The 26,238-nt window shown below is 40.4% G+C and overlaps 1 protein-coding gene across 4 annotated transcripts in view; it reads left to right on the top strand.

Moving 5' to 3' along the window:
- shisa6a (shisa family member 6a) overlaps positions 1–25,918 on the top strand; it is an 87,619-nt gene extending 61,701 nt beyond the window's left edge. The window contains exons 6-9 of one of the 4 annotated variants that reach the window (XM_084925122.1): positions 12,266–12,328; positions 13,233–13,253; positions 15,626–15,754; positions 22,110–25,918. In XM_084925122.1, coding sequence (XP_084781248.1) covers positions 12,266–12,328; positions 13,233–13,253; positions 15,626–15,754; positions 22,110–22,741 — 845 coding nt within the window. In that variant the 3' untranslated portion in view covers positions 22,742–25,918. The remainder of the gene's footprint in view (positions 1–12,265; positions 12,329–13,232; positions 13,254–15,625; positions 15,755–22,109) is intronic. The other 3 variants (XM_084925123.1, XM_084925124.1, XM_084925125.1) reach the window with 3 other exon arrangements.
- Positions 25,919–26,238: the final 320 nt, after the last annotated feature.

The raw sequence follows: 26,238 nt of genomic DNA, 5'->3' as shown, positions 1-26,238 counted from the left end.
AGAGCATTCTTCAGCTGTTTGTTCAGAGTGATTTTCTAGTTCACTCTGAAGCTTGCGTGACGCCTGACTGCGCAGTCGTCACTGATAAAAGTCTAAACTTGCACGAACTCCAATTAGCTGTAACTAAAATGAAATGCATTCCCAAATTGAAGGGAAAGACGTAAACATTTAATTTTAGTATTCCGTGAGCTCTCTGTTAAATGCCAACGAGCAGATGAGGCTGCCTCATAATTACAAAGTCATTAAAAGATCCCAGTTGCAATTTTCCAGTTTGTGGTGTCTTGACAAAACCTGCCCATTTCTCCTTCATTTCATCGTTTCATCAGTCTGCTTATCAACAGTTGCTCTGTGCCAAACGACCAATGTAATTACGGGAAAACACGGAGCGCAATTATGGAAAATAACTTACTGGATAATTTGTTTTTTGAATACTCTCCTGTCTTTCCTTTACATCAATGATTTCCTTTACATCTATAATGAGAATTAAAACGCTTTGCCAGTTTTTACTCATTTGCTTCTGTTCATGCAATGAGGCTTATTAAATTCAGCTTTTTGCTTGAGCTATAATCTGTCTTGGTTACACACAAAAAGTCTGTAAACATATTCTTTGGCATTAAAAAAATAAAATCAGCAAAAAGCAATGGGCCAAAAAGTTCAATCTAAAAATGGTAAAACAACAACTACTGAACTGAAGAGCTGCAACAAGTAGGTTTGTTACTAATATAACTACAATTTTTTTGTGAAATATGATGTTTTTTATTTTAATACAGAAGAAGAACTTAGCTCCAGGGATTTGCCTTAATTCTGACAAAATTGTAGCAATCAGGTCTCGCCAATTAAAAGATCGATGGACCTTCTGAAAAGTGAAGGCAGTGCAGTGCAATTCCTTCCAATGGCCACCAGGGGGAAACAGCACAAGTCTGTGGGAAAGTTAGCATTTGTTTCACTTGCTTAAAATCCTCTGTTAACACTTTACTGGTCTCAGTCACAGGTTTGAAGGATAAAGCAGGTTATGACCAGTGTTGGGTAAGTTACTTTAAATTAGTAACTTAGTTACATTACTAGTTACTTCTATCAAAAGTAACTCAGTTACTTCAAGTTACTCGTTACTTTCAGAGTAACTAGTTACTAGGGAAAGTAACTTTGGTTTTACTCAGAATTCTCTTGTTAATGTGTTGCTTCCATAACTTTGCCAGTCTTCTAGCTTGCTTATTGCCACAAGTGCACTGTGCCACCTACCAATAGAAAGGAAAAAAATAATGTGCACATTTCCACAAGAGAAATCCCACACCTGGACCGTCGTTGACCGCCGCATGATTCTAGACTGCTTTTTACATCCAACACAAAAACTGCAGTCGTGGTGCTTTCGATTGTACTCAGAACTCGGAAATTCTGCCTTCTGACTAGGAAGATGTAGGTAACACCAGACTGCAGATGAGCTGCTTACAGAGCTGGACTGGGACAAAAAAAATAGTCCCGGGGAATTTGACTAGAGACCGGCCCTCCATTATAGGAAAAATCATAAAGACTTTGAATGAAAATAAACACTGTTGTGACAGTGATGTTCACTGTTCTGATGGTATATATGTATCAATCTATCAATCGTTTGTTGTAAGACTCAGATAATTATTTTTTAAAAGCGAGACATTTTAAATGAGAATAAGAAAGAAAAGTATTTCTTTGTGCCCCCCTCTCCCTGTTAATGCCCTACCTGGGCCCCTGACAAAACTTTGCTAGACCCACCCCTGCACAGTTACCAGCTGTTGGCTACTTAGAAAAGGATCCTGGTGTTATTTCTCTCTCAGAAACAGTTCATAACTTCCCTTCAACTCATTCATGTCACCTAAAAGGTAAACCTGTTTCTCCATCACCTGTTCAGCTCTGATGATTCAGTAAGGACATCTCCTGGTTTCATCTTCATGTTTCCCTCTCACCAGATAACCAAACAATATCCTGACCAGCAGCTTTTATGGCCCTGGCTCCAACAAACATCAGCTGATACTAGAAATTAATATTAAATAAATTCTAACAACAGCTGATCAAGCTTAAACGTGCTGCTGCTGTTTAGCGCGACATCCGCTGGTTTCCTCTTTCTGGCGCAAAGTGGGCGATAAATAAACAAGAGAGAAAAGCCAATCAGCTGATCACTGATCAGTTTCATGATTGAAGTAGAAACGGGAGAGGGAGGGGGAGAGGATGAGAGAAGAAGAGGCAGCTGTGCAGCATAAACACAGAATAACTCCAGCTTTGTGTCTTTTTCATTGTAGCTGAAGTCCGGGACAAAATGTTCCTTTTCACCTCAATACGAAACGCGCAATATTTTCTCTGAATACGAGACGATTCCGTTTTTTACGGGACGGTTGGCAAATCTAATAATTAACCATATGAACAAAATAAAGTTCAACATCATTAACATCATAGCACCCACCCAGCTGTATAGAAACTCCGTCATGCTAGCTAGTACGCGGTACGAAAAAGTCAGCATAACGAAAATAAACTCCACCTAAACTTGGTTCATATCTGACCCAGATGGACTCCAGGTCATAACTTCTTACCTGAAGTTCAGTTCACCTGATACTCGGACCGGCGGCCGCTTCGGGTCTCTGCTCCTCCTGCCTCCCTTTTCCTTCATCCACCTGCTGGCCTCCACCACTTGCTAATGTTATTGAATCTGTGGAAGCTCCGCGATAGCCACCACACGAAGTAACGAATAACGAGCCTATTTAAATCCCAGTAACGAGTAACGCGTTCCTGGTTTTGGCATAATAACTAGTTACTGTGCTCGTTACCACAATAATAACGTAGTTACTGTAACGCGTTACTTAATAATGCGTTAGTCCCAACACTGGTTATGACTGACAGGTTGCAAGCCCATGAGTCTGCAGTGTGCTTCAGTCTCTCAGTCTACCATTCGTCGATCATTACACCTGGTTTAAAACAGCAAATAGAAAATCAGCTTGGGACTGTCACAGTGGCTACATCCATCTTTTACATACAGTCTGTGAGTCTGACAGCGAAGGCTGTATTTTAACTAATACTGCATTAAAAAAAATCTTTCAGGAGCACAGAATATAGTTTCATCTGAACCAATGAGCACGTGTGTTTTACAAGTATGATCACAGAGTTCTGGGGTTTTCCTTTAATACTGAGCAGCTTGTCTATGTTCTCGCTTCCTCTCCTTCAGCCTGCCCAACTTTCCACAGACAGAAGACGCTAGAACAGGAATTCAGCGTTGCTCATTAATTACAGCTCTCATTAAATGTGGTCATTTAATGAGAGCTACTCTGAAATGAATGCAGAGTTGTCGGCATTCTTGCTTCTGAGAGGACACTGCATGGATGCGAAGAAAAAGTTCTAATAAAAAGAAATCTTTTGGCAGAGTCATTAACGATATGTGCACATTCTCGTTGTTTTTAATGAGGTCAGTGGCTGAGTGACGGTTCAGGTACTCATGTTCAGTTTGTTGCTATGCTGACACGTCGAGCACACTTTTATGGAACATAAGACGTCGGTGACTTCACGATGTCGCTAATTTCGATTCGCCCAGTGTCAGCGCTGTGGGACTACCATCCAGCAAAGAAGGAGTTAGTATCATAGCTGTGGCGTCCAGAGTTTGGTGTCTATCCCCTGTGGGGAGTGAAAAGGTCAGTCTGCTTTCCAAATATCAAAAGCTGCACATATTATATATTTCTATTATAATCCATTACACATTGGATAGCTGACTTAAATTTGCTTAAATCTACTGTGAACCTTGTGAACCTTCATGGATCTTTTGCTAAAATGGATTTTCCTGGAACGTCTGCACTTTAAACACTCACACTAAAGGAGGACTTTTGTGTATTTCTGTAAAAGCATTGCACTTTTTGCTCCATTAAAGCTGGACATTCTGTTTCCAGTTCATCCCTAAAGTGTTGGATGGGGTGAAGGTCAGAGCTGTGTGTACACAAGTTGAGCTTCTCCACACTAAAGTGGGAAAAGCATTTGTTTACAGGGCTGGCTTTATTGAAACAGGGAGAACAGCTAACAAAAAGATCCCCCAAAAAACACTGGAGGATGTAGCAGAGATTTCTCTGCAGTGGAGGAAAGGATGCTCCTAAACCAAGAAAAACAGAGCCGAACTATAAGTGGATGGAAAGGCGTGTCGAAGGAGAACGCTTTAGATAAATCTTTGGGGTGGGGGGACGGTTTGTGAATATGTTCTTCAGTAATCCGTTTCACTTTTGGCCAGTTGCAAGCCTGCTTTTGTTTTTTATAAATCTGTTTGTTCCAACTTCAGCTGCTTACTTGGATTCTTCAGGTTTCCTATCCTTTTTCAGCCTTCTGGTTCATGGAGTCCTCTATTTCACGGCAAGGATAACGGCAGCTTTGTGTGATGTGACTTCTGACATATCGAAGAAGACATCAGATAAATCTGTGCTTATCCTTGTTAGTAATTCACAGACTCCAAGAAGCCGTGCTCCCCGAAACACCATCGGTCAAGCTCGTGGCAGCGTGTGGGTAAGGCTCTGAGACTTGTGTGGATCGCGTTAATGTTAGACACCGGCGTTTAAATAAGCAAAATGAAGCAACTTTCCTTTTCACCACAGCACCATGTGAGATGGAAAAGGATGAAAGGATTGGTGAAAGGATTTCTTTCCTGTTTTTTTCAAATCCTGGTCTTTACAGAATGAGATGATTTCAGTCAGATGTGGTTTACTTGTAGAACGAAATAAGATGAAGTCATGTGCACAGAGAAATGCTATAATTACGCTGAGTGCAGAAAGTGAAAAATGACACTGACAATTTTTAAATACCCGGTACGCTGAGATGAGCAACAACCTTCCAAAACTCATCAAAGATGGGCTGCAGCCAATAAACGACTGAACGTTGCATGCCTTATCTAAAGTCATTCCCCTTAATGTTCATGAAGTCAAACTCTTTGTAACTTCATGTGTGTCCTCCAAGAAAATGTCTGATTAATAAGTAGCAAGTAATTTATTTTTTGGTGAAAGAAAGAAGGGAAAAAAATCGTTTGCACCACCAGCTGGTGTTGTGAAACCATAAAAGATGGATGTTGCTTCCGAGTCTGAAAAGTGAAGCTGGGAGTGCAGATTTAAAGCAGGGGGGCCTTAAGTCTGTGTTCTTTTAATAGCTGCCAGGGGGTGGAGCCTGTTCCTATAGAAATCTTGACCTATAAATGCTTTTGTGATAATATTATAGATGCAATCAGTCATTTTGGGTCATATCTAAAAGTAGATTACAGTCACTCCAAGAGTAAGTAAGGAGGATTTTTCAGGGCATGCGTAGGATTTACCCCTTTGTTCATACTGTCTATGCTTGGAAAGGACAACAGTTAAATAATAATGGTAACACGTTCCTGTGCCATAGCCTAAAATTAGCAGTCGAAAGAAATATCATCGAGTGAGATCACAGTTAATTAGACAAGTGTAGTCCAAAGTCATACAGGATGTCCTTGTCATTGTTTTTTAAAATGTTTGTTTGTTCTAGTAGCTCGTGAGCTTTCTGTCTCACATTTTCTCTTCTCTGAATCTGTGTTTTAATTTTTGTCTACATTTTTCAGAGTACAGTAGTTGTTTTAGTTTCCTCGGTGTTTCCATGTCTATTCCCTCTGTCTTATCTTTCTATGTCTGTCCCCCTGTTTCAGTTAAATTGTCGTTTTCCTACTTTCTGGTTCATTTTAAAGGTTTACTTTCCTTCAGTGTAGTTTCACCTTGTTTCAGGTATGGGTGTTCTTTCCTGTTTTATTCTGTTAGTCTGTTTGCTTCTGTCTTGCTTTGCCCCTCCCCCTGTGTGCTTGTCTTGAGTAACTTCACCTGTGACTCGTTCCCCACCAGTCTCCACTCAGCCCTGAGTATTAAATGGTCCTGATCATATGCTCTTCTTTGTTCTTGTTGAGTCAGCTGTTTTTATCCCTCTTGTTTCTCTCAGTTTTCTAAGTTTAGGTCCTGCTTTTTTCTCCCCTTCCTATTTTCTTTGCCCGCGATTGACTTTTTTTAAATTTAGTTTGTTTTTTCCATCTCTTTGGGTTACACAGTTTTTCCTTCCATTTCTGATGAGCCCCCTGGGGAAACTGTTAAGATATTCATTGTGTGTACTCATGGTGTACAGTGTGTTTAACTGCATTATGGTAACATGTTTATGTTTAACAGAGAGACAGTATTATAGTTGTCACCACAAGGAGGCACTGTTTCATTGTAAGGGCACGTATGCTGAGTCGTCATGCCCCTGAGGGGAAAAAAAGTATACCACAACAAAAATGGCACCCATGAGGAAAAGTTTTGCTGCATGTTGATGTGGAATAAAGTTCCCAAAATATTAAGGACATTTTTGCCTCCGTCGTCATTTTCCTTCGAGTTGATCGCTGTCGATGCTGCAATACTCAACAGAAACAAAAAACAGCACTTTACGCAACAATTTTTTACCTATATAACTTTTAAATATTTCTACCTTGTCAGTATTTTCCAACCTGCCTCAATTTCCTTAGTGTAGTGGAAGTAGCAGTGCCTGTCTAAAAAGTTGCTGTGCAGAGAAGGCATTCATGTATATAATGTATATAATCGTCTATTTTAGGCCATCGGAGTGATGTTATTGTAAGAGTCTCAATTTTTCCATCCCGTTTAAAGGCTTATTAACAGTTTGTTTTAGGGTCACTGTTAGAATCGGGTTTAGACTAGACACGTATTTGTAATGGGTAAGCCTAGGGTGAAAATGTCAATGAATAATCTGACACAGATGTCAAAATTTAAATGTCTATATGCGTGTGTTTGGCCTTCCTCCTACACACAGAGTGGAACAGGTAGTGGAAACATTGGTAACAGCTTTCAGCCACAGTATGAGAACAGCTCCAACTGATCTCAGCATCTGAAATACACCTACTCAGGTCTCCAGCAACACAACCGCCAGGTTTAAAGCACGCTGGATGAATCAAATAATGAGATTTATGGACAGACAAAGATTCCTGTGACTCCTGAAGGACATACCCAGTTACAGCATTATCTTCCTACTGGTCTTGTACTGTATCTTTGTCAAAAGACACTGGCATCACAAAGAGTGGTCATTGCAATATTGGATCTAAGAACTATCAAGCCAGTTTTAAAGTCTGCATAGAGGCAGCTTTTAGTGACCGTAAACTGTGGTTTGCTTGTGCCATGACCTGGGGTGTCGTGACACCAGTGCCCAAGAACACCTTGTGTATCTTTCTACAAAGTCAAACACAGTCCTGCCTTTGACAAAACAGCAGAGAACCAGCCGGCAACTTAAATGTAAGCTGTAGTGATAGTTGAGTCACATTAGGGTTTTTAGGTTGACCAAAGTTGCTAATTAAAATGTGTCATTTCTTTAGTTCAGCTTTGACGAAGGTTGTAGAGGAAATCTGATAAATAGCATCTGCAGAATTATGTAATTGTCGTCAGTATAGCAGAGGAGTAAACATGACTGCTGAATTTAATATCCAAAGCATCTCATCTTGTCTGGTGTCACGTTAAATTTTAGTTTTCAGTTTCTGTATACACTTTTTTCAGTTCATTTTGGTTTGATTTGGGCATTTATTCCATTTTTTTTCCACCAACATTAACAAATAACACAAGTGGGCTCCCACAAGTAGTGCTCTATTCATGTGTTGCGTTATGTGGTTAGTCAAATTGCCTCACTTCACTTTTCCAGTTCAAAAAAGCGACATTAATTTATTATATATCATAAATTTGTAGTTGTCAAATACACAAAATGTCTCTAAACTGCTTTTTTTTTTTTTTTTACAGATTTAATTTCTCTGTGTCAGATTGTAAAGTGTTAGTAATAATTCAATGTATCCGTCATACCTTCCCTTTACAGATACATGAGAGCTTAAAATCCTGAATGGCTCTAGTAAAGAGAAACTCGTCTTCCTCTGTAAACTGGCCTCTCCATAACACATGCATATGTAGAAGGGCAAAATGAGGTGATCTGTCCCACCAAGTCCACATGGTACTTCACACTCTGCCAGCATAATGACATAGCATGGGCTGTCTCGGTAGCCAGCGTCTGTCCATCAGCTTCCCCCAGAGCGAGGCGTTTAAAATGGATCTGGGTCACAGTGGGATCCCCTCTGTCCACCCGCCGGAACCTGGAAGCATTCAGTTCATTTGTGACAGATCTGCCTGAATTACTACAGCCAATCCATGTGACACACTTTACTGACAGTGAGAGCTGCTGCATTATGTATTAACACCTAGATGGTGTGTTCTTTTTCAGTACACGCTGATGCATTCAACATGCCACTATCTCTGTGTGAATGACAAAACTGACATTTGCTCCACTTTTTTGATTCCGTACTCAAATCAAAAAAGTACTGTTATTAAAGTGTTATTAAAGTGCTAAACAGCAGTTTAGCACTTTAATAATAGGTGCTGTAATGGGTTTGAGGATTGCTGGAGATAAAACCTGAGAATTTCCTGTTTAAAAGTGACACATGGATTTATTTTTTATACATGTACAAGCTTTTGCATACAACGAAAAACCCAAAAACCATATGAACCCCTGTGAGCAAGCACTTTGGCGATAGTGGGAAGGAAAAACTCCCTTTTAACAGGAAGAAACCTCCAGCAGAACCAGGCTCAGGGAGGGGCGGGGCCATCTGCTGCGACCGGTTGGGGTGAAAGAAGGAAGGCAGGATCAAAGACATGCTGTGGAAGAGAGACAGAGATTAATAGCAAGTATGATTTAATGCAGAGAGGTCTATTAACACATAGTGAGTGAGAAAGGTGACTGAAGAAGAAAACCTCTATGCATCATGGGAATCCCCCAGCAGCCTACACCTATTGCAGCATAACTAACTTTGGGTTTCATTTGCTTAAACATTTTTTAATGGTCTGTGATCTTTTGCTGATATTCTATTTCTCCTCCTCATTTTGAGAGATGGCAAATTAAAAAAAATGCAAACACAGGGCAGTGAGACACTGAAATGACAAGAGAAGAAAAATCAAAATCCACAAGAGACTAATCGTGAAAAGTAAGAGAGGCGCTGTTAACACCAGGCTAATAAGATGAAACATAAAGTGAAAGCTGACACAAGAGTTGGTAGAAACACTGGAATTATTTTAAGTTACTAAACAACTTAAACTAAAAATGACATCCTAGAGCATGAAGGCACGAAGTGGTTCTGCCCCAAACCAACCTCAAGCACACTTTTTTGACCATACCTTGTCAGGTGTAGACAACTGGGAATTAAGCCTTGGCAACCCCGAAAGACTCTGCTGTAACTCCAATTGCAAGGCGAGTGGGGGTTGCAGAGGGGTGTAACACCCTATAATGGAGTACAACAACACCACGCCCATGGGTGAAAATGAAAAAAAGTTATTAACTCTATATTGTCAGTACAACACAAGGAGACATTCCCAAACCTACCCACGCAGATGAACTGACAGCATCCACTGGCCGTGGAAGAAAGATTACGTTTGTGCTTTTAGAAGCTGTTAAATACAGCAACGAGTGCAGTGCTCATATTTTACTTAGCAATTTTATGTATTCATATTTAATATTGAGTAAATGCACCTTCAGTAATAAATTCTTTTATCTGTATTATTCTCTCATTCTACCTTTAGTCTGAGGCTCTTCTCTTGTTAAGGCTCATTAGTTCCAGTAAAGGGAAACTTTCATACAAGATCATTTTCAACTCTGGTGACAGTCGCAGTAAAAACCTGGGTACATAAAGAATGTTTTTATTTATTTTTACATTTTGGTTTAGAAGAACTCGACTGGTCGGCACAGTCTCAATCTGAATCTGAGCTTTGCTAAAAGCATCGACTGTCAGCTGAGCTTTAACATTCAGTGGTTAAATAAGAGCAAATCCCTGCAGTCTTTTCCAAAAGCCTGACGGCATTCAGCCCTGTGGCCGCTGGGATAGGCTCCAACCCTCCCATGACCCTGAATTGGATAAGCAGAAGAAAATGGATGGATAGATGTATGGTTGGATAGACTAATGGCAATACCTTTGCAGATGGATGAAGGCTATTAATTATACCCACATGTTTCAGTATATTTCAGTAGTGCATTAAACTGCCAGGTTTTGTATGTAAAACAGTGTTAAGCATTATCTATGTAACGCATCTGTAGTGCATCTGTGCACTGCTGTTGCAGCAGACTGCATAGCCCTAAGAGTTTTGATGTGTTGCCGTCCTGCTGGGTTTCAGGCTTTCGTAAAAGAGGACATCTTTTAAAAGGCTCGGCTTTGCATGACGCACTTGATGTTCTCTAGTGGGGGAGATTTTCTTCTTACTTTTAAAAACAAAACACTTTTTGCATCAAGTTACCTTCACTTCATTTGGTAATCCCCTGTAATTCTTAATATGTAGCAGGATTCTTTAGCTGTCAGTTTATTTGAAGGCACAGACTTTAAATTTCATATATTTGATGTGAAATGTCAGCTTGCTGACCAAACACATCTAAAGAAATAGAGACTCCAGCCTCATGAGTAACTGAGTTTGGTGTGAATGAGCTCCATGCTCCATGTTGCCATGCATTTTAATATTTTTTAGGTCTCCAATATGTGCTCATTTTAGTACCAGAGTCACTGCACAATGCTGGTGATCCCATTCATATGTATATAAAGGGATCACACACATGCATACTCTGAACCGGAGATTACCTCAAAGGGAAACCATCTTTGCCGGGTGATAAGCTTTTGAACCTTGGCTAAACATTTGTGGTACATTTTAATGTGTGAAATTTATCTAGAGGTCTGTTTTTCTGCTCTGGGGAAAAAGCAGTTTCCCCAATTACTCAGATAGAAAAAGGTTATTTACTCGGTACAAAACCTCTGTTCATAGAAGGGTAATTTAACTGGGTTTTCTATAGCTGCTATAATTGGCCCCTTGATCAAACCTGTGTGACTGGAAAACAGAGTACAGCTGCAGGGAGGACGGACCGAAAACATGCTTTATAATGATGCAACGCACCTAGTCAAAATAGTCAAAACCGTTTAACTCTCAAAGCCTTTACATTCAAAATATGACTGAATGTAAAAGAGACTCCACCAACTCCACATTAAGGATGTTAGCAAAAGTCAACATTTGTCTGAAATGTCACAAACTCCCACCGGCAAATCAGCGTCGGTGACCTACGGGCACCGATCTTTCACAAAGGCAGAACTCAAGCCACTGTCATCAGCTCAAAGCCTCTTAAAGAGCTCACACGCAGCTATCAGAGCTGTGCTTTTACTGCCTTATTGAATGATAGATGAACATATTTAAATGGAAATAAGCCACAACTGCATAACCATGAGTTGTATGTTGTTCAGGGGGGAAAAAAGAAGATATAATTGAATAAAGGCAATATTTTCACTTATTGGAATTCCCAGTGCTTCTCAGTGACAGAGGTCTCACAACATTGCTTTGTTCTATAGCCAACAAAACAACACATTACAATATTAGCGCAACATCAAATGACACACCCGCCGCAAAGATGGATCACCGCGAGGTGCAGCCGCTTCCACGTACCCAGACAAAGTGACTATAATCAATCATCTTGGTAAAGCGCTGCTAAACAGTGGATTCTGTCAAATGGAAGAAACACTTACAGGCTCATAACTGAGCAGTGGCAGTTTACTGCTCACTTGAGACACTGAACAAATCAAAGCTTTCATGTCTGGGGATATAGCAAATACTGACTTGAGTGGATGGAAGGGCTGACTGATACTCTGCTGAAATAGAGAACAACATTTGTCACATTATTATAGAAGAGCCAGTCGTGCCGAACTCATAAAGGTCAGTTTTTCACTACTTCAACACTGCGGCATGGATAATGCATAAAGTGTAGTGACTGTCAAGGCAAAGCAAGGTTATTTGTATTGCACAGCAGCTATGGATGGCCTGTATAACATAGGTGAATAATGTATTGAATAGGACCGATAGAAGAATCTGTTCTCAGATTCTGAGTCTTCGAAAAACCCCGAAAACAAAAATTGGACCCTTGAGCCATGAGATACGTTGACATTTTTCATAAGCTGTTGTCAAACAGGCATATTAACAGTATTATAACAGTAATTAGATTCCAGTTATAACCATCTTATTTTTATTTGGGCTGTATACCTCATGTTTGCTGTGCTGCTGACTGGTTTAGTTTAACTTGGCTTTGTAATATGTTTTTATTTATTAATTACTTTTGAGTCGGGTCAGTTATTCTATATAATAATGCAGTCTGAATAAATCAAAAAGGGGCTGCTTTTTTTATTGCCTTTCTTTGTGTCTGCTGATGTTGACACACTTATTTGCTTTTGTTCTTCTTGTAACAGGAAACCACCACTATGACTACCAGCATAGCCACCTGGACCTGACCGCCCTGACACCTAAAATGGGTAAGAAACTGCTTGACTGCTGATGTGTAGTTACAGGCAGAGTCCAATTCACTGTGTAACCCTAGACTGATAACGTGATATACTCTTTTTAGTTTAGCCTGATTTCATGGCAGTCATTGGCTTCATTTTCCAAAATGATATGCATTATTATCTCTAAGTGATAGAAAGCCGAGCAATTTCTGTGATAGACTATTTCCAATTTCAAAAACAAAAGTATGCCTTTCACAGGGAATTTAAAGTACAAGGAGCTGATAAAGAAATCCTCGGAGAAAATGAAAAGCAAAAAGTGTGATAATCAAAGGATCGCCTGTGCAGTTTGCTCGAGTTATTGAAAACCCAGTTACTCTCATAGCATCCCATCTATTTTTCTAAATGTGATTTTCTGTGAAAGGGGAACAGCTCTTCACTGTGGAATTACTGAACGGTTCTGCATCTAAATGGCTGTGAAATGAAAGAGGGATCCTGGATTTTTAATTACTTACAAAAATCCCCTCTGTGATATTCTAAAACTGCAGAGGCCAGTGTTTTGTGTCACTGTTTCGGGTTAAAGTTATCATCATTGAGTCATTAAACAAAGTTTTTTACCATTAACGGAGCGCTGCCATCCACATCCTGCCTGCGCTTGTCTGCCTCTTAAACAGGGCGGCTTTTCATGGGAAAATGGGTTTCGAAAGTGCTTTCAGAACCAAATAAAACTCTTCAAACAGCACTTTTGAAGTCTATTTAGCTTCTGATGAGGATCATAGCTGCAATGCATAATTCAAGAGTTGCTGGTTTGGACGTTTTTGTTAACCCTTGGCAGCATTCCTGCAATATTGTTTTTGACCAAGGGCAACCTCTAGTTTGAAACATACTGTGCACATTGATTGTTATTGATCCTTTCTTTCTCACTTGGATTTGTTAGCCCACAGACAAATGAGATACGGTAAGTAATACACATACACATGGTGTTTATGTGTATCTTTTCATCAGTTTTTCTTTAACATAATTCATGTATAGTAGCAACTGAATTCTTTTCCTGCACACTGAGGGTCATTATTCTCCTTTTCTTTCCTTTTGTTCAAGCACTTGTGTATTTTTTGCAGTTGCAAAACTTCACATTGCTGCATTACAATCCATGACCTTTACTCCAACCTTAAAATCTTTTCTACACACATTTTTTTCTTTCCTCTTCCTTCACTCAACCTAACTGGCTCTATCTACCCCACAAACCCCCACACACACTTTCTGATTCTGTGAATGTCTCCCCTCTACACCATATGTTCCTTGGTGTTGTGTGTCCCTATCCTCCTTGCTGCAGTAGTCGCCCGGTCCTATTTTTAAATCCAGCACCCGCGTCCCTGCCTGAATCCCAGCCCGAATCCCAGCCCTTTCCGCCCACCGTGCCTCGTGACCCATGACTGGGCGTCCTAAATTCTGAAGCCACAGGAGCTCTGTGCAGTGCAGGGAGCTGTAATGGTGTTATACATATCACAGATATCCCCAGATGAACTGTTAAAGGCATGCAAAATGATCTGTCGTTTGAGCTGCTTAGATGCAGTTGAGTGACGCAGTTTCCTGCTGACTCAGAACTGCAAAGAAGACAAATTAGTGATTTCATTGAAGCTGCAACTTCAGTAAATAATATCCTTGAAATGCCTTGACACAAAATCCTTAGCCTTAGCAAGCAAAGCGCTCTTTGTTAAGCATAGTCCTTTCTAAAATACAGCCTATTCTGACTTTTTCATTTTTAGTTCAGTTCAGTCTAACATGTTATCTCTTCTTTTTAAAGTTCTGAGTATGTTTCTGTCCAGCAAAGAATTAAAATTACATCTTCCAAACTGGGATCCCAGTCTGAGAAGTTCTTAGAGCCAGAAGTAGCCATGTTTAGACAAAAGGTTGAAGTGTAAACTATCAAGCTTGGTTCACATTGTGCATCCATAGATTGTATGGTCAAAAGTACTGAGCTACCTTTACATTACCTACAGAAGCTGCTCGGCAATGGAAATCTATACCATGAAGCTCCCCAGTGCACACTTTTTGTGCTGATGTTAATCCCAGAGGAGTTTTGGAAGTCTGGAATTACTGGTGAATTTCATGCACCATGTGCCTCAGCACTGGTTGAGATGCTGTGGTTTCTAAATGTTTCCATTTTGCAAAAATACATTTTACAGTTGACTGTGGAATATCTAGTAGGAAGGAAATGTTGTTGCAAGAGTGGCATCGTATGAGAATTCCATGCTCGAATTCACTGAGTTCTTTAGAGCACAACATTCTTTCACAAATATTTGGAAAGGCAGAGTGCATGCCTTGATATATGCATACTTGATTTTTTTCCACCAGTGGCAGTGGGACTTTTGTCCATAAAGTAGTTAAGGCTGACGCACTGGTAGCTGTTGGTCAACAAATGTTGAAATGAAAAACAAGGATTTGTAAAGTTTTTTTGCAGAACTGTTCATCTTGAAAATGAAATACGTGTAGAGATGTTTGCCTGGCCATGCCAGATTCCAAAAAGCAGGACATCACAAGCTGAAATGACGCCGAAGTTCACCGCTCAGTTGTGACTATTTTTAACAAGCACCACAGTTCAGAAGAAAAATGACAGTGATCATTTGGAGCGAGCCCCAAGTTTTTGGCATTTCTAAGAGAACTAATGCAAATATCTTAAGGATATATACACATATGCCCAAAATAAACTATCCAAATGTCACAAAGGAAAAGATTTTCTCATCTGAATGGAGCCATGTACCAGGCTTAAATATAAAAGGGTGAGAGTGACTTTGAAAACAAAGGGAAAGAACCAAGAAAAAGTTGCAGACGGACGCAAGGAATAGGCAAAAACTTTCGTCATGGTTCAGAAGAAAGATACAAAAAACATCTGAAATCTGTGTAACATCATTTCATGAGTGGATGGAGGAGGAACAAGGAGCATATGGAGGATAAGAACAGAAACAACTGGCCTTTTCTGTTACTTCTGACTTTAAAACAGCTCAAAATCTGACCAGCATGCACATAAGATATGGTGGGTGTAGTTACAGTGGTTACCCCAGTTACCCGTGCCCACATTCACATTTTTAATACTCTAACTTGCTGTTCAGTGTCTCAGTTATTTATTAATTTTTTTACCAAAAGTTGAAAAAATGTGTAAAACAGCCCCTAAATGCTCTGTAGTCCTGCTCAATCATTCTCAACACACATTTCCCACTGCATCACTTCCCTTTCCTTTTCCCTCAAGTAAAGACTCCCAGTGTAGAGCCCATCCTTTTGACTGACTGTGTGCTGACTGCAGTGCACCACTTCCTCCCCTGTCCCCTGTAGAGCGACCCCAGCGGATGAACAACATCCTGACCTCAGCCACGGAAGCCTACGACCTGTCCCTGTCCAGATCCTTCCAGAACCTGAGCCATCTGCTGCCTTCCTACGAGCTGGCCCTCAAGTCTGACTTAAGTAAATACTTTCCACAGATCCAGCAAGTGGTCCTTCAGTCGTCCTCCATCACTGTGTCATACCTGATACGCTGCAAAAACACAGGCGATGACATCACCCTCATGTCGGGCCTGTGCATTGGAGGTTTTACTCGATTCACCGCGCCGGGCCCGATGAAACCTCTCAATGTCCATTACAGAGACATGCATCATGATAACTACCTCCAGATGTTTGTTGGCTCATCATAGATAGTACTCTCACTTTTCACCTTTTTAGGGAAATAAACTTTTTAAAATGCATGACAGCACGCTCAGAGGCTCCACACTCATTCCCATCCACTCATCTATCGGCTCATAGACTGACATCTAATTGGCGTGTAATTTAGTTCCATCTGTGGCCCATGTCATGTTGCTAATGTCTCTTAATGACATATTAAGAACCATATTTTTTTTTCAGCTGAATGGCTTCTATACAACAACTGGATGGCACTTTAATGTCTCGCCAATACTACAGTTCATTATCCTCATGGTGACATTTTCAGTTTGATGATAACGTGGATGCTGCTGCTTTAACCTCCTGACTGGTGCATCGTCCACTGGTTCGTAGAATGGTTTCATGTGATGAGTCAAGTTTTTCTTCATTTATTTAACTTTCATTAAAGCCACAAGTTTCCTGAGGTATGCTCCATCTGTGTGGGTGGTCTTTCCTAAATGACAGTAAATTATTTTACTTTATTGCACAGCAAGATGGGACATGAGGCATGAACAAGAAAACAAATAGGAAATATCAACTATTTATGAATTAAAAAATGTTTTAATGCGATCTTTAAATTAAGCTGTTTATTTAATGTTATGTTTATCTTGTGAATTAATTCAATCCCAGGTCATTAAACTGCAGCTTTGCTAATTTCTAGGCTGGGCACGTGGATTGTTAGGGTCCATTGAGTTGACATATTTAGTGAGATTTTATAATTAAATATTGATTGCATATAGCCTTATTCATGCTTGACGTTTCTGGGGCATGTTTCCATGTAGCCAAAATTAATCAAACTCAACAACTGCATTAAAAGTACCTCAACAAATTTGTATCAACATAAAGTATAAATGTTTTTCTATTGCGTTAAAAAGAATACACATGCATCGTCCATACAAAATGCAGGCATCCAGTGTAATGATAAGGAGGTTTTTGTTCCAGCAGCATATACCTATTCCCTACCAAACACCAAGCAATCACTTTCCAATCTGTCGAGGAAGACACATTTTTCCTTACTCACTGAGTCACTGGCAGATCTTTAGGTCTGTGTGTCCTTGGCTTTGCAGACAATTTCACAGCAACCGCCTATAACCTCCAGCAACTGCTTTTTCTCTAGCAACTGGTGGTTGCCAGGCAGTTGCCAACCAGTATCTAGGCCTGTGTGAGTGGGGCATTAAATAGTTCAATTCAATTCAATTCAATTTTATTTATACAGCCCCAAATCACAACAAGAGTTGCCTCAAGGCGCTTTATATTATAAGGTAGACCCTACAATAACACATGCAGAGAAAAACCCAACAATCATACGACCCCCTATGAGCAAACACTTTGGCGACAGTAGGAAGGAAAAACTCCCTTTTTAAATAGTATGCTCTAAATCAGCGGTCCCCAACCTTTTTTGCGCCACGGACCGGTTTATGCCCGACAATATTTTTCATGGACCGGCCTTTAAGGTGTCGCGGATAAATACAACAAAATAAAACTAGTACCGGTACCGAAAAAAAGAAGACTTATTCATAACACACGTGAAAAGACCCAGGAAAACCGAGTTAACGATAAAAACGATAACAAAATAACACTGAAAACCGATAAAAACCACGAAAACCATACATTTCACACCTGAGCCTCAACTCTCGTGGCCCGGTACCAAACGACTCACGGACCGGTACCGGTCTGAGGCCCGGGGGTTGGGGACCGCTGCTCTAAATGCTCTAAAGTCCACAAAACATATAAAGCTGAAGCAGATCAGTCATTCCAGCAGCTGATGTGGGCTGGTATGACTGTTAACAACTGGCATATATATTATATGTATATATAAAATTGCTTTTATCCTACTCGCTTATAGCTTTAGCACCCAGAAAGTACACATTTCATCGCTGACTTCTGGGTGTATTTTAGTTTTCCCTTAAGCTCAGAAAGAGCTCCACAAGAGTTTGCAAAAATGGTTCAAATAAAACCTTCAAAGCATCAGGAGCAATCTTAAGGCAAGGTACGCACACAGAGAAAGCCACTTAAACATGTCACTGGTCCTTTTTTACACTGTGTGGTTATGTGATAGAAAAACATGCATCAGAGCAATCTCCTCTCAGCGCATTCCACATTTGTCTTTTATAAGTTTGTCTTTTCTTTCATTTATCAACTCAGGGCTTTGCTCTTATCTTGCCAGAGTCCTGTACAAACACAGAAAATCACAGAGATGAATCATGTTGAACTACAAAGAAGCTTTTTGAATTTGAGACAGGGGCTCGGCAGAATTTGTCAAACACGCAAGGAAAGTCATCCCTTGAAGAAAAAAGAAGTTCTAGCATGAGTGAGATCTTTGGAAACAAGCCTAAAAGTAATATAATTAGTTGCAATTTTAATGAAACCATCTGGAGAGACGATGATTAGTAAATTAAATTAGCATGGTTTATTTGCAATTTAAAATTGGCAATTATAAATCATTTCTGGTGTGTAGTTTTTGTGTGTGTATGAGAGAGAGAGCGAGAGCGGCACTTCCATCCTCTCCGTCCTTCAACGATGTCAACGACGCGGGGATTGAGGACGCAGCTCTAAAATAACCCGCTTAGCTCCTCCAAGGAGGCGGCACAATGAAGGAGAAACCAATCATATTTGGCTCTGCTGTTTTCCCCTTAATCACCCTTAAAAGGGATTAAAACACCTTTTAGAACAAATAAGCCACCTTTAATCCGCCCAAAAAGAAATACCTAAATGATATTACTCTATCTCCCTTTTACATTCTACCACTCCTACTCCAAACCTCTGAATATCACTTTATAATTGATGTTCCACCAATTTCACGAGTGTTAGCGCATTATATGATTACGGTGTTCTGTGATCAATAGCTGACACATAAATACACTGGCTATACTGAATGTAATCTAGCAAAGTGGGAGCTGGGGTTTAATTAGCAGTTGTTAGCAATTTCCTGTGTTGTAGCTCTGCTTCACATTTGGGACCCTTCAGCCTCTCGCAATCATTTTAACAGTAAAGTGCTGCGTTTTATCTGAGCCGCAGTGATGAGATCAAGTAATTTCCATTGCCCTTCTTAAATCATTTCAGCCACTTACACTGTAAACAGTGGAACATGTGTACATCCATAAAGAATAAGACCTAAATCAAATGGAAGCGGAGGCAGTTATAGAGGAGCAGGCCATTTCGAGGATGACTTTACTTATCTCAGTGGCAGAAAGGAAGAAATTGCTCATTTCAGCTGATTGTAACAAAAAGCATCTCTTGTTTTCTGATCTGTTCTTGTCCTGTCCTATGAAAACTTTGACTTCAAATATAAAAGTAAACAATGTGTAAGAATTTGTAGAAAGTGGGGGACGTTGCTACATTTTACTACATCGCTATCTCTGTGTTGAGAAACTGAAAACACTGCAGTAGTGATGTGTCAATAGCAAAGCATCCAACCCTAAAGAATGGCATCCTTCAGCATCCATCTAAATGGGATCATAATTTCCAAGATAAATACTGAGTTATATAAAGAAAAAGTAGAGAGTGAGACAATAAACTGAATAGAAAAGTGGTTACTGAGGTCATTTTCCCATAGACTTCTATACTAAAACAGGCGTTTTGCACCACAGTCGAGACAGTACAAAAGATAGATGTAGTTACTGTGACGTCACCTGTTGGTTTGCAAATTCCTGTTTTCAAGCCTGAAGATGAGCTTTTCAGGCATCTTGACTGCAAAAAATATATGTGGGGAGGAGTTGGGAAGACTTAAACTGCTTGCTCATTAGCTAAGGACTGACAATTCGTTAGCAAACAAGTTCGCAGAAAATACCACAGATGGTCATCCTTTTGGAAACGAAATCAGAAAGTTGCTTCTCATAGACTTTTTATGAGACTTTTTGCAACCTTAGATATCCCCACGGTGGTGTTCACATAGACAACAGTTTACGACATTTTACCACGAGGAATGAATGCTAATTTAATCTTTAATCTTCCCTTTTCAGACCCTAAGGTTACATAGACTCTGCTCCGTGTTGTGGGTTTTTTTCTTATTTATGCCATATCATTATCTGAGTGTAACTCTTGAGATCTTATTGACTGGAAACTTTACTTTGACCTGTCATTAGAGATATGAGCCACAGCTTGTCAGTTGTGTCTATACTTGTAGTTCGGTTGACATTTCCCGCCGTAATGTCATATCTAAACCAACCCTTCGGGGAAGAATGCTAGACCGCATCGCCACAGGCAAGAGTTGGGCTTCCCTCATTAGGAATGCACAGACTAGTGGACATTAAAACCTCAGAGTGGGAGAAAATAAGGTGACCTTCTGCATCCAGGCGTGACATCTCTCCCAGAGAGACGAGCATCCAGACAAACAATTCCCATCATCCCCTTTCTCCACGACCTGGTGAAGCGTGATATAGTCCTAAAGCGCCAATTCAACCTCTGTGTTCTGCAGTAATTAACTACTGCAGAGGTAACAACTGCTCAGCACAATAGTTAATCAGGCAGGCTCCTTGGTAGCCTTCCCCTTTTTGCGAGCACGGCCAAAAACCAGGTAGACAGAAGTCTGCTGAGAGCTACCTGTGGCTAATACTGCGGTAATGATTTTACCATTAGGAGTGTGTGCACACAGCGGAGCGGCGGTCTGCTTTCTGGCAGAGGATTAAATGACTGGTTGCCCGTTCAGGCACCACCCGCGCATGAACTGTTGAGTACTGTGGTTTGCTGATGAGTGTTCTCAATGCTGAAGGACAAATACATTGACAAGAGCTTGGAGTTATCCTGTTTTTCACGAAGGGGAAGGACAAAACAATTCAAACTGCTTTGAATAGCACTTTCCAGCTGGTGTGGGATTATATTATCAGTCCTTACTGCCACTATTACCGTGGGGATCGCGTTTTTGTGAAAGACCGTGTTAATCTGCCGCCGCAGCTGAGTGTTTTGTTATTTGACTTAATGATGTCGCGAGACGCACTACGCAACCGTCATCTGTACTGAGCCACACAAATGGCACGAGCCTGGCCTTCAGTAATAGTAGATAGAATGCTTCTAATACCCAAATAGCCACAGAAAAGAGATTTTATGCTCAGTAAGGAGTCTCCTTAGAGGTGGACACCAAGACTGGGGAGAGATTTTATTTTTCTGATGCAGGTACAGGCTCTTGCTTGTGCAATAATTTGTTTTGATTAGTAAAACGTATCAGAATGAATATGCTGCAAAGCACAACTTGCCCAGGAAACATTTTGGCAATGAGCAACCATTGCTTTAATATTCATTCAACACATTGTGTCATGATTGGACCAAATTTAGACTTTCTAGCAACGGGGCCTTATTACCCAGAATTCTTTGCAAATCAAATGGAAATAAGATAATTTTTAATTCACGAGCTACAAGGTGGGATTATTCTCGCAACCTTTGATTCCTAACACACTGACTTATACTGCTGACAGTCCAGGGTTAGACACGACTGGATTATATTACTCATACCAAAAGAGCAGAGTGATGATCGTCGGGCATTATGTGACAGTCTGAAGGTCAGTACAGCTAAGCTCACCATGATGTTCCTGTGTACATAAACGACATAAACATGTTTATTCAGTGTTCCCTGATTTACCGGTGCCTTTCTGTATATGCATGTTCTCCTAGTACTCTCTTAGTTTTCCTCCTACAGTTTAAAGACTTGGCCATAGGTATGAATGTGTGATTGTCTGCCTTTCTCTGTTTGTTCTGGACTTGTGACTTGCCCAGGGTGTATCCTTCCTTTTGCCCTATGAGAGGGGAGACAGGATCAGGCTGCCCCTGATCATAAGCTGGATAAACAGTTAAGAAACTGGGTGGATGCTCATAATTTCCTGGTTTATAAGAAAGGTTCCTGACTCCCGCTGTTGAGCATGGAAACGGCACCCCCACCCCCCATCTGTCTTTCCACCTCATAAGCCACACTGCAGTTTTTGCCAGTGTACTGCAGCTATTTTTGACCAGGGATGCAATGTTGCTGTTTCAGTGATTGATGGGTGCATTTTGCTAATTTGTTGTAATAAAGCTAGCTGTGGAGAGATGTGTCATAAGCCAAGCTATCCAAAATTACAGCCATTCAAAGCAAAGCCATTAAGACTCAATGCGCTTGCCTCTCCCTGATGATCTTTGTCTTCTAACTCCCCAGGTGATAAAGACATAGATGACTACTACGCCAGGAAGCATCATCCTGACTTTGGTGGACGGGGACCAACCCACATGGTGAAGCTGAACGCAGAACCCCAGCAACACCAGCAACACCAGCAGCACCAGCAGCACCAGCAGCGGCAACGTCCTCGTCGAGTCCAAAGGGCCATGTCGCAGGACCACGTCCTGTCTCCTCCCAGGACGCCGCGACGTGGAGAGTACGGCCTGTCTTCATATGGTGTGATGGCGGCTGCAGCATATGGAAGCAGCCGCCACCTCTCGGAAGAGCAGCTGCTCTCAGCGGACCGCCTCCATTCCCAGGATCCGCTGTTGCTGTCCCCAGCAATGAGGCGTGACAAGTTCCGGGAGAAGGCCATGGCGAGGGCGATGTCTCATGCTGACATGCTGATACCCACCACGCCAGTTATGGACCGCCACAAGGTGACCAAGATGTACTCTCAACCCAGTGCCTCTACTGACTCCTACAACACGCTGACGGTCAACCACCAAGTGACCACGTCTAAGAGGCAGGCGTTTGCTTCCCGACGAACACACACGGTGGACCACCTGCAGTACATTCCCGGCCACCACCACACATACCACACTGCCAGTAAGAACGAGGTAACTGTTTAACTCCGGGGTTGAAGCATTCCTGAGACCCACCACCAACATCGACAGAAGGATACTCAGCAGAACTGTTCAGTCTTCTCATCAAAACAACCTCCTGCATTTAAGAAAAGAGAACAAAAAAATAACTCTTCCGGCTTTTTAGCACAAGCTTTCTGTGTCATCCAGATTTTGGATAATTAGAATCAAACCCTGGCAAAGACATTTCTCTTTTAGAGCATCATAAGGGCTTTGCGCAGCGACACAAAGATCCTTCATGTCGGACATTAGACAATGTGAAGAAAATATTTTTTAAACTGGATTTGGGACTGGAAGGGAATTGTATCAACTTTATAAATATATAAATATAATATATTTACTATTTGTATTTTCAGTCCTTGTTATAGCTTTAGAGATTCTCATTAACTGATGTAAGCACTTCAGATGGTGCCTCTTGAATTGTCCCATTTCAACGATGAAGTGGATTTGTGGGTTAAAAAGCACAATTAATGACTTCCCTTTTTTTCGATTAAGTTTTCTCTTCTTCTTCTTCTTCTTCTTCTTCTTGTTCGGTGAATGGCCAGAACATATCAGCTTATTAGTGAAAAACGAGGCTATTTTTGTTGCATATAATAGGAGATTGTAAATAGGCTACATTAGCAGCATTAACCTAGAAAAGCTGGCCCTCCGGCATTATTTTTTTCTCCCACCTGGAATCCTTGATTCCTACTTTAAAATTTTGTTTTAGATAAGGTGAATTCCCCCAAATAGCATTATTTCCACAGATGTCGGCAAAATATGTGGATTTAATATATATCTGGGGGGTATTTTTTTTCTTTTCTAACTGTGCTTGTAGCATAGAATGATTGTGTGTGAAAAAAACTTTTGCCAGTGTTGACTGGCAGCTTCAGTCTGCAGAAATAAATCTACAGGTGAAAACGGAGCCTGATGGTCATTCAAATTTGCTGAATTTCCATATCCTTGCTTTGTCATCCGTAACCCCATCCATCCATAATTCTCAGTTTGTGATTGGTCAGCTGCTTCCATCTCTACATATCAAGCACTCCGTGTTAAGAAGTGCACAGGTTGTGTAATAGTTTGTCGATGTGATGGACCAATCAGTACTAAAGAGGACATCACAATCGCCTGTCAGTGAAGCATTGATTAAAATGTTTGAGATATTTTCATTAAAGCAATGCCTTATTGTATGGAATCCCATATGCTCTTAACTGAACAATCATGCTTGTTGTCTTTGCTTTCTGTGCAATATTATTGACTATAATTTACCAGCAGAGCCAGCAGCGAAAACCTATATGGTGAGAGATGTTACAGTATATATACCTCAAAAATTCAATTGAAGAAGTCTCAAACTTTGCAGGCAAAACAACCATTAGGTATATCAATCTTCCAATTCTTATTGAAAGTTGTTTAAACTTTACTCGACGAAGATTTATTAAAGTTTTATGGGCTTACAGGTATGTGAAAATACTGTGCTTCTGTTTTCAGTTGACCTGGGGGGTGGGAAAGGTTTTCTCGGTTGCTATATGAAGATCCAGTCCAGGAAGTGAGACAGTCGGGGTCCAGATTTTATACTATTAATAGAAGCGTGGCTGTTAGGATTTGTGTAATTCCTTCAGGGCTTGGGTTTTCTACATGGACTCGCCACAGTGTGTCATAAAGATTGCCAAAGGCAGTTTTTTAAGGCAAATTTCTATTAAGTGCAGGAAAATTTAAGCGTGCCATTGCACTTTTTAACTACAGGTGGAGTGTCATGCTGCTTCCTGCCAATCTAGTCCCTATTTAAGTCCCAATTCAAATCCCAAGGAAAGCCAGTTAAGCACCTCCTTTAGGAAATGGTCACATGTCCAAAAAAATAGCTTTCTCACTAAGACAAGTCCCATCTTAATTTAAGCCTAGACTGAATATAAAAGATGGACGTAGCCACCAACTTAAGCATTTCTGCTGAAGCGGTGTGTCTGATGGAGAATCCAAAAACACTTTCACACCCTTTAGAAATAAACATCCTGCTAAATTAAAGAGAATTTGTAACTAACAATTGAAACTATGAACTCATACAGAAAGTGTCACACATCAAGTGAGCAGTACAGTCATTTTCTGATAGACTTTTATAAAATTAGAGATTTAAAGCTACATCCAACTTTTATATTGTAGCTCAGTTTATGGTATAAAGGCCAGAAATGACATTATGTTTTCATTAAAGGTCAGGAAATGCTCCTCAGAATAACCTTTGTATTTCTACAGACTTGCTATTTCCATTCCCAAAATATCAGGAAATAAGAAATTGAAATTGTGTCTCTTTGCGACAACTCTCAGCAGACTGGACAAGTAAGATATCAGGAAAATTGTTGTTTCTTTAGATATTTGAGTGGTCAGCCACTGTATATACAACTTGGATACAATGTTACTTATGATTTCGACTGTGCAATTTAAATGGAAAACTTCAAAGGAAAGCAATGACTCATTCCATTCAATTCTGTGATTATGCTCAAGTACGCTCATGCATTGTTGCACGTTTTCCTTAAGTGTGCTTCATTTCTTGTCATAACAATACATTTAAAATTGATTTACGTTGTGGAGCATGAAAGGTTGGCCAAATGTATCTTAAGTTCAAGAAATGTATTTCTTTGTTTTAATGTCAGATATGCATTTAATGATGTCAGTTTGAGGTTGTCTTTTTTCCAACTTTACTGTCTTTGTACACTATTTTTTTCTTCCTATATTGGAAAGTGCTTGCACAAATGAGGGCCATTTGAAGAAGGCGTGATTAATAGACTGCTTTAGACAGATATGTGTTCATCCAACTCGCTCGACTAATTTCACAAAATTCTGCTCCTTCTTTTCACTTAATTAATAATGATGTCATCCCAAGAGCCTTTTCTCTATGTGCAATATTTCCTGTTCATGCAGTATAGCTCTATAGCTCTATTACTCTTTTTAACAAGTTGTGAAGTTCATTGGCTGCCATACAGGCTTTGTTGTCCTTTTTATTTAGGATTGTATTGTCTTTCATAGTCAAAGAGGAGTTTTTATAATACAGATAAATGTGGTATGAATGAAAACACGTCTATGTAACTGCACAAATAACCGGAGACTAACTTAAAGGCTTCAACAAACAAATTATGACTGTTCTTGTGCATTTTTCTGTTTGTTTACAAATTATTAAAGCAAACCATGTGTGTTGTATATATGCGTTTAATAATGTGTGCTTATATTAGTCCAAGATAACAAACCTCCGAAACCCGTAGCGTGAACCTGGGGAGGACTTGGATATTATGCAGATGCAGAAGCACCAAAAACTGCAGTTCCTCAAATGGCCACAGGAGTTTTCCTCCAAAAGCCAGTAAAAAACAAAGTAAGGTCTCTGCCACATAGGCCTGGTCACTAACCTTACTGCTTACGGCTGGGAAAAATGTGAATTCGGGCCAGTTGGTAAGTGTTTGCAGGAGGTTGCTTGCTGTTGCTAGGTGAAATTAGTCACAAAGAAAGATATGATGCTGCAGCAA

This window comes from Perissodus microlepis, chromosome 4, assembly GCF_051167445.1.
Source record: "Perissodus microlepis isolate ML-2025 ecotype Zambia chromosome 4, ASM5116744v1, whole genome shotgun sequence".
Classification (NCBI taxonomy): Eukaryota; Metazoa; Chordata; class Actinopteri; order Cichliformes; family Cichlidae; genus Perissodus; species Perissodus microlepis.
Note: the sequence above shows the minus strand (reverse complement) of the source record. Positions and strands in the feature narration are given on the sequence as shown.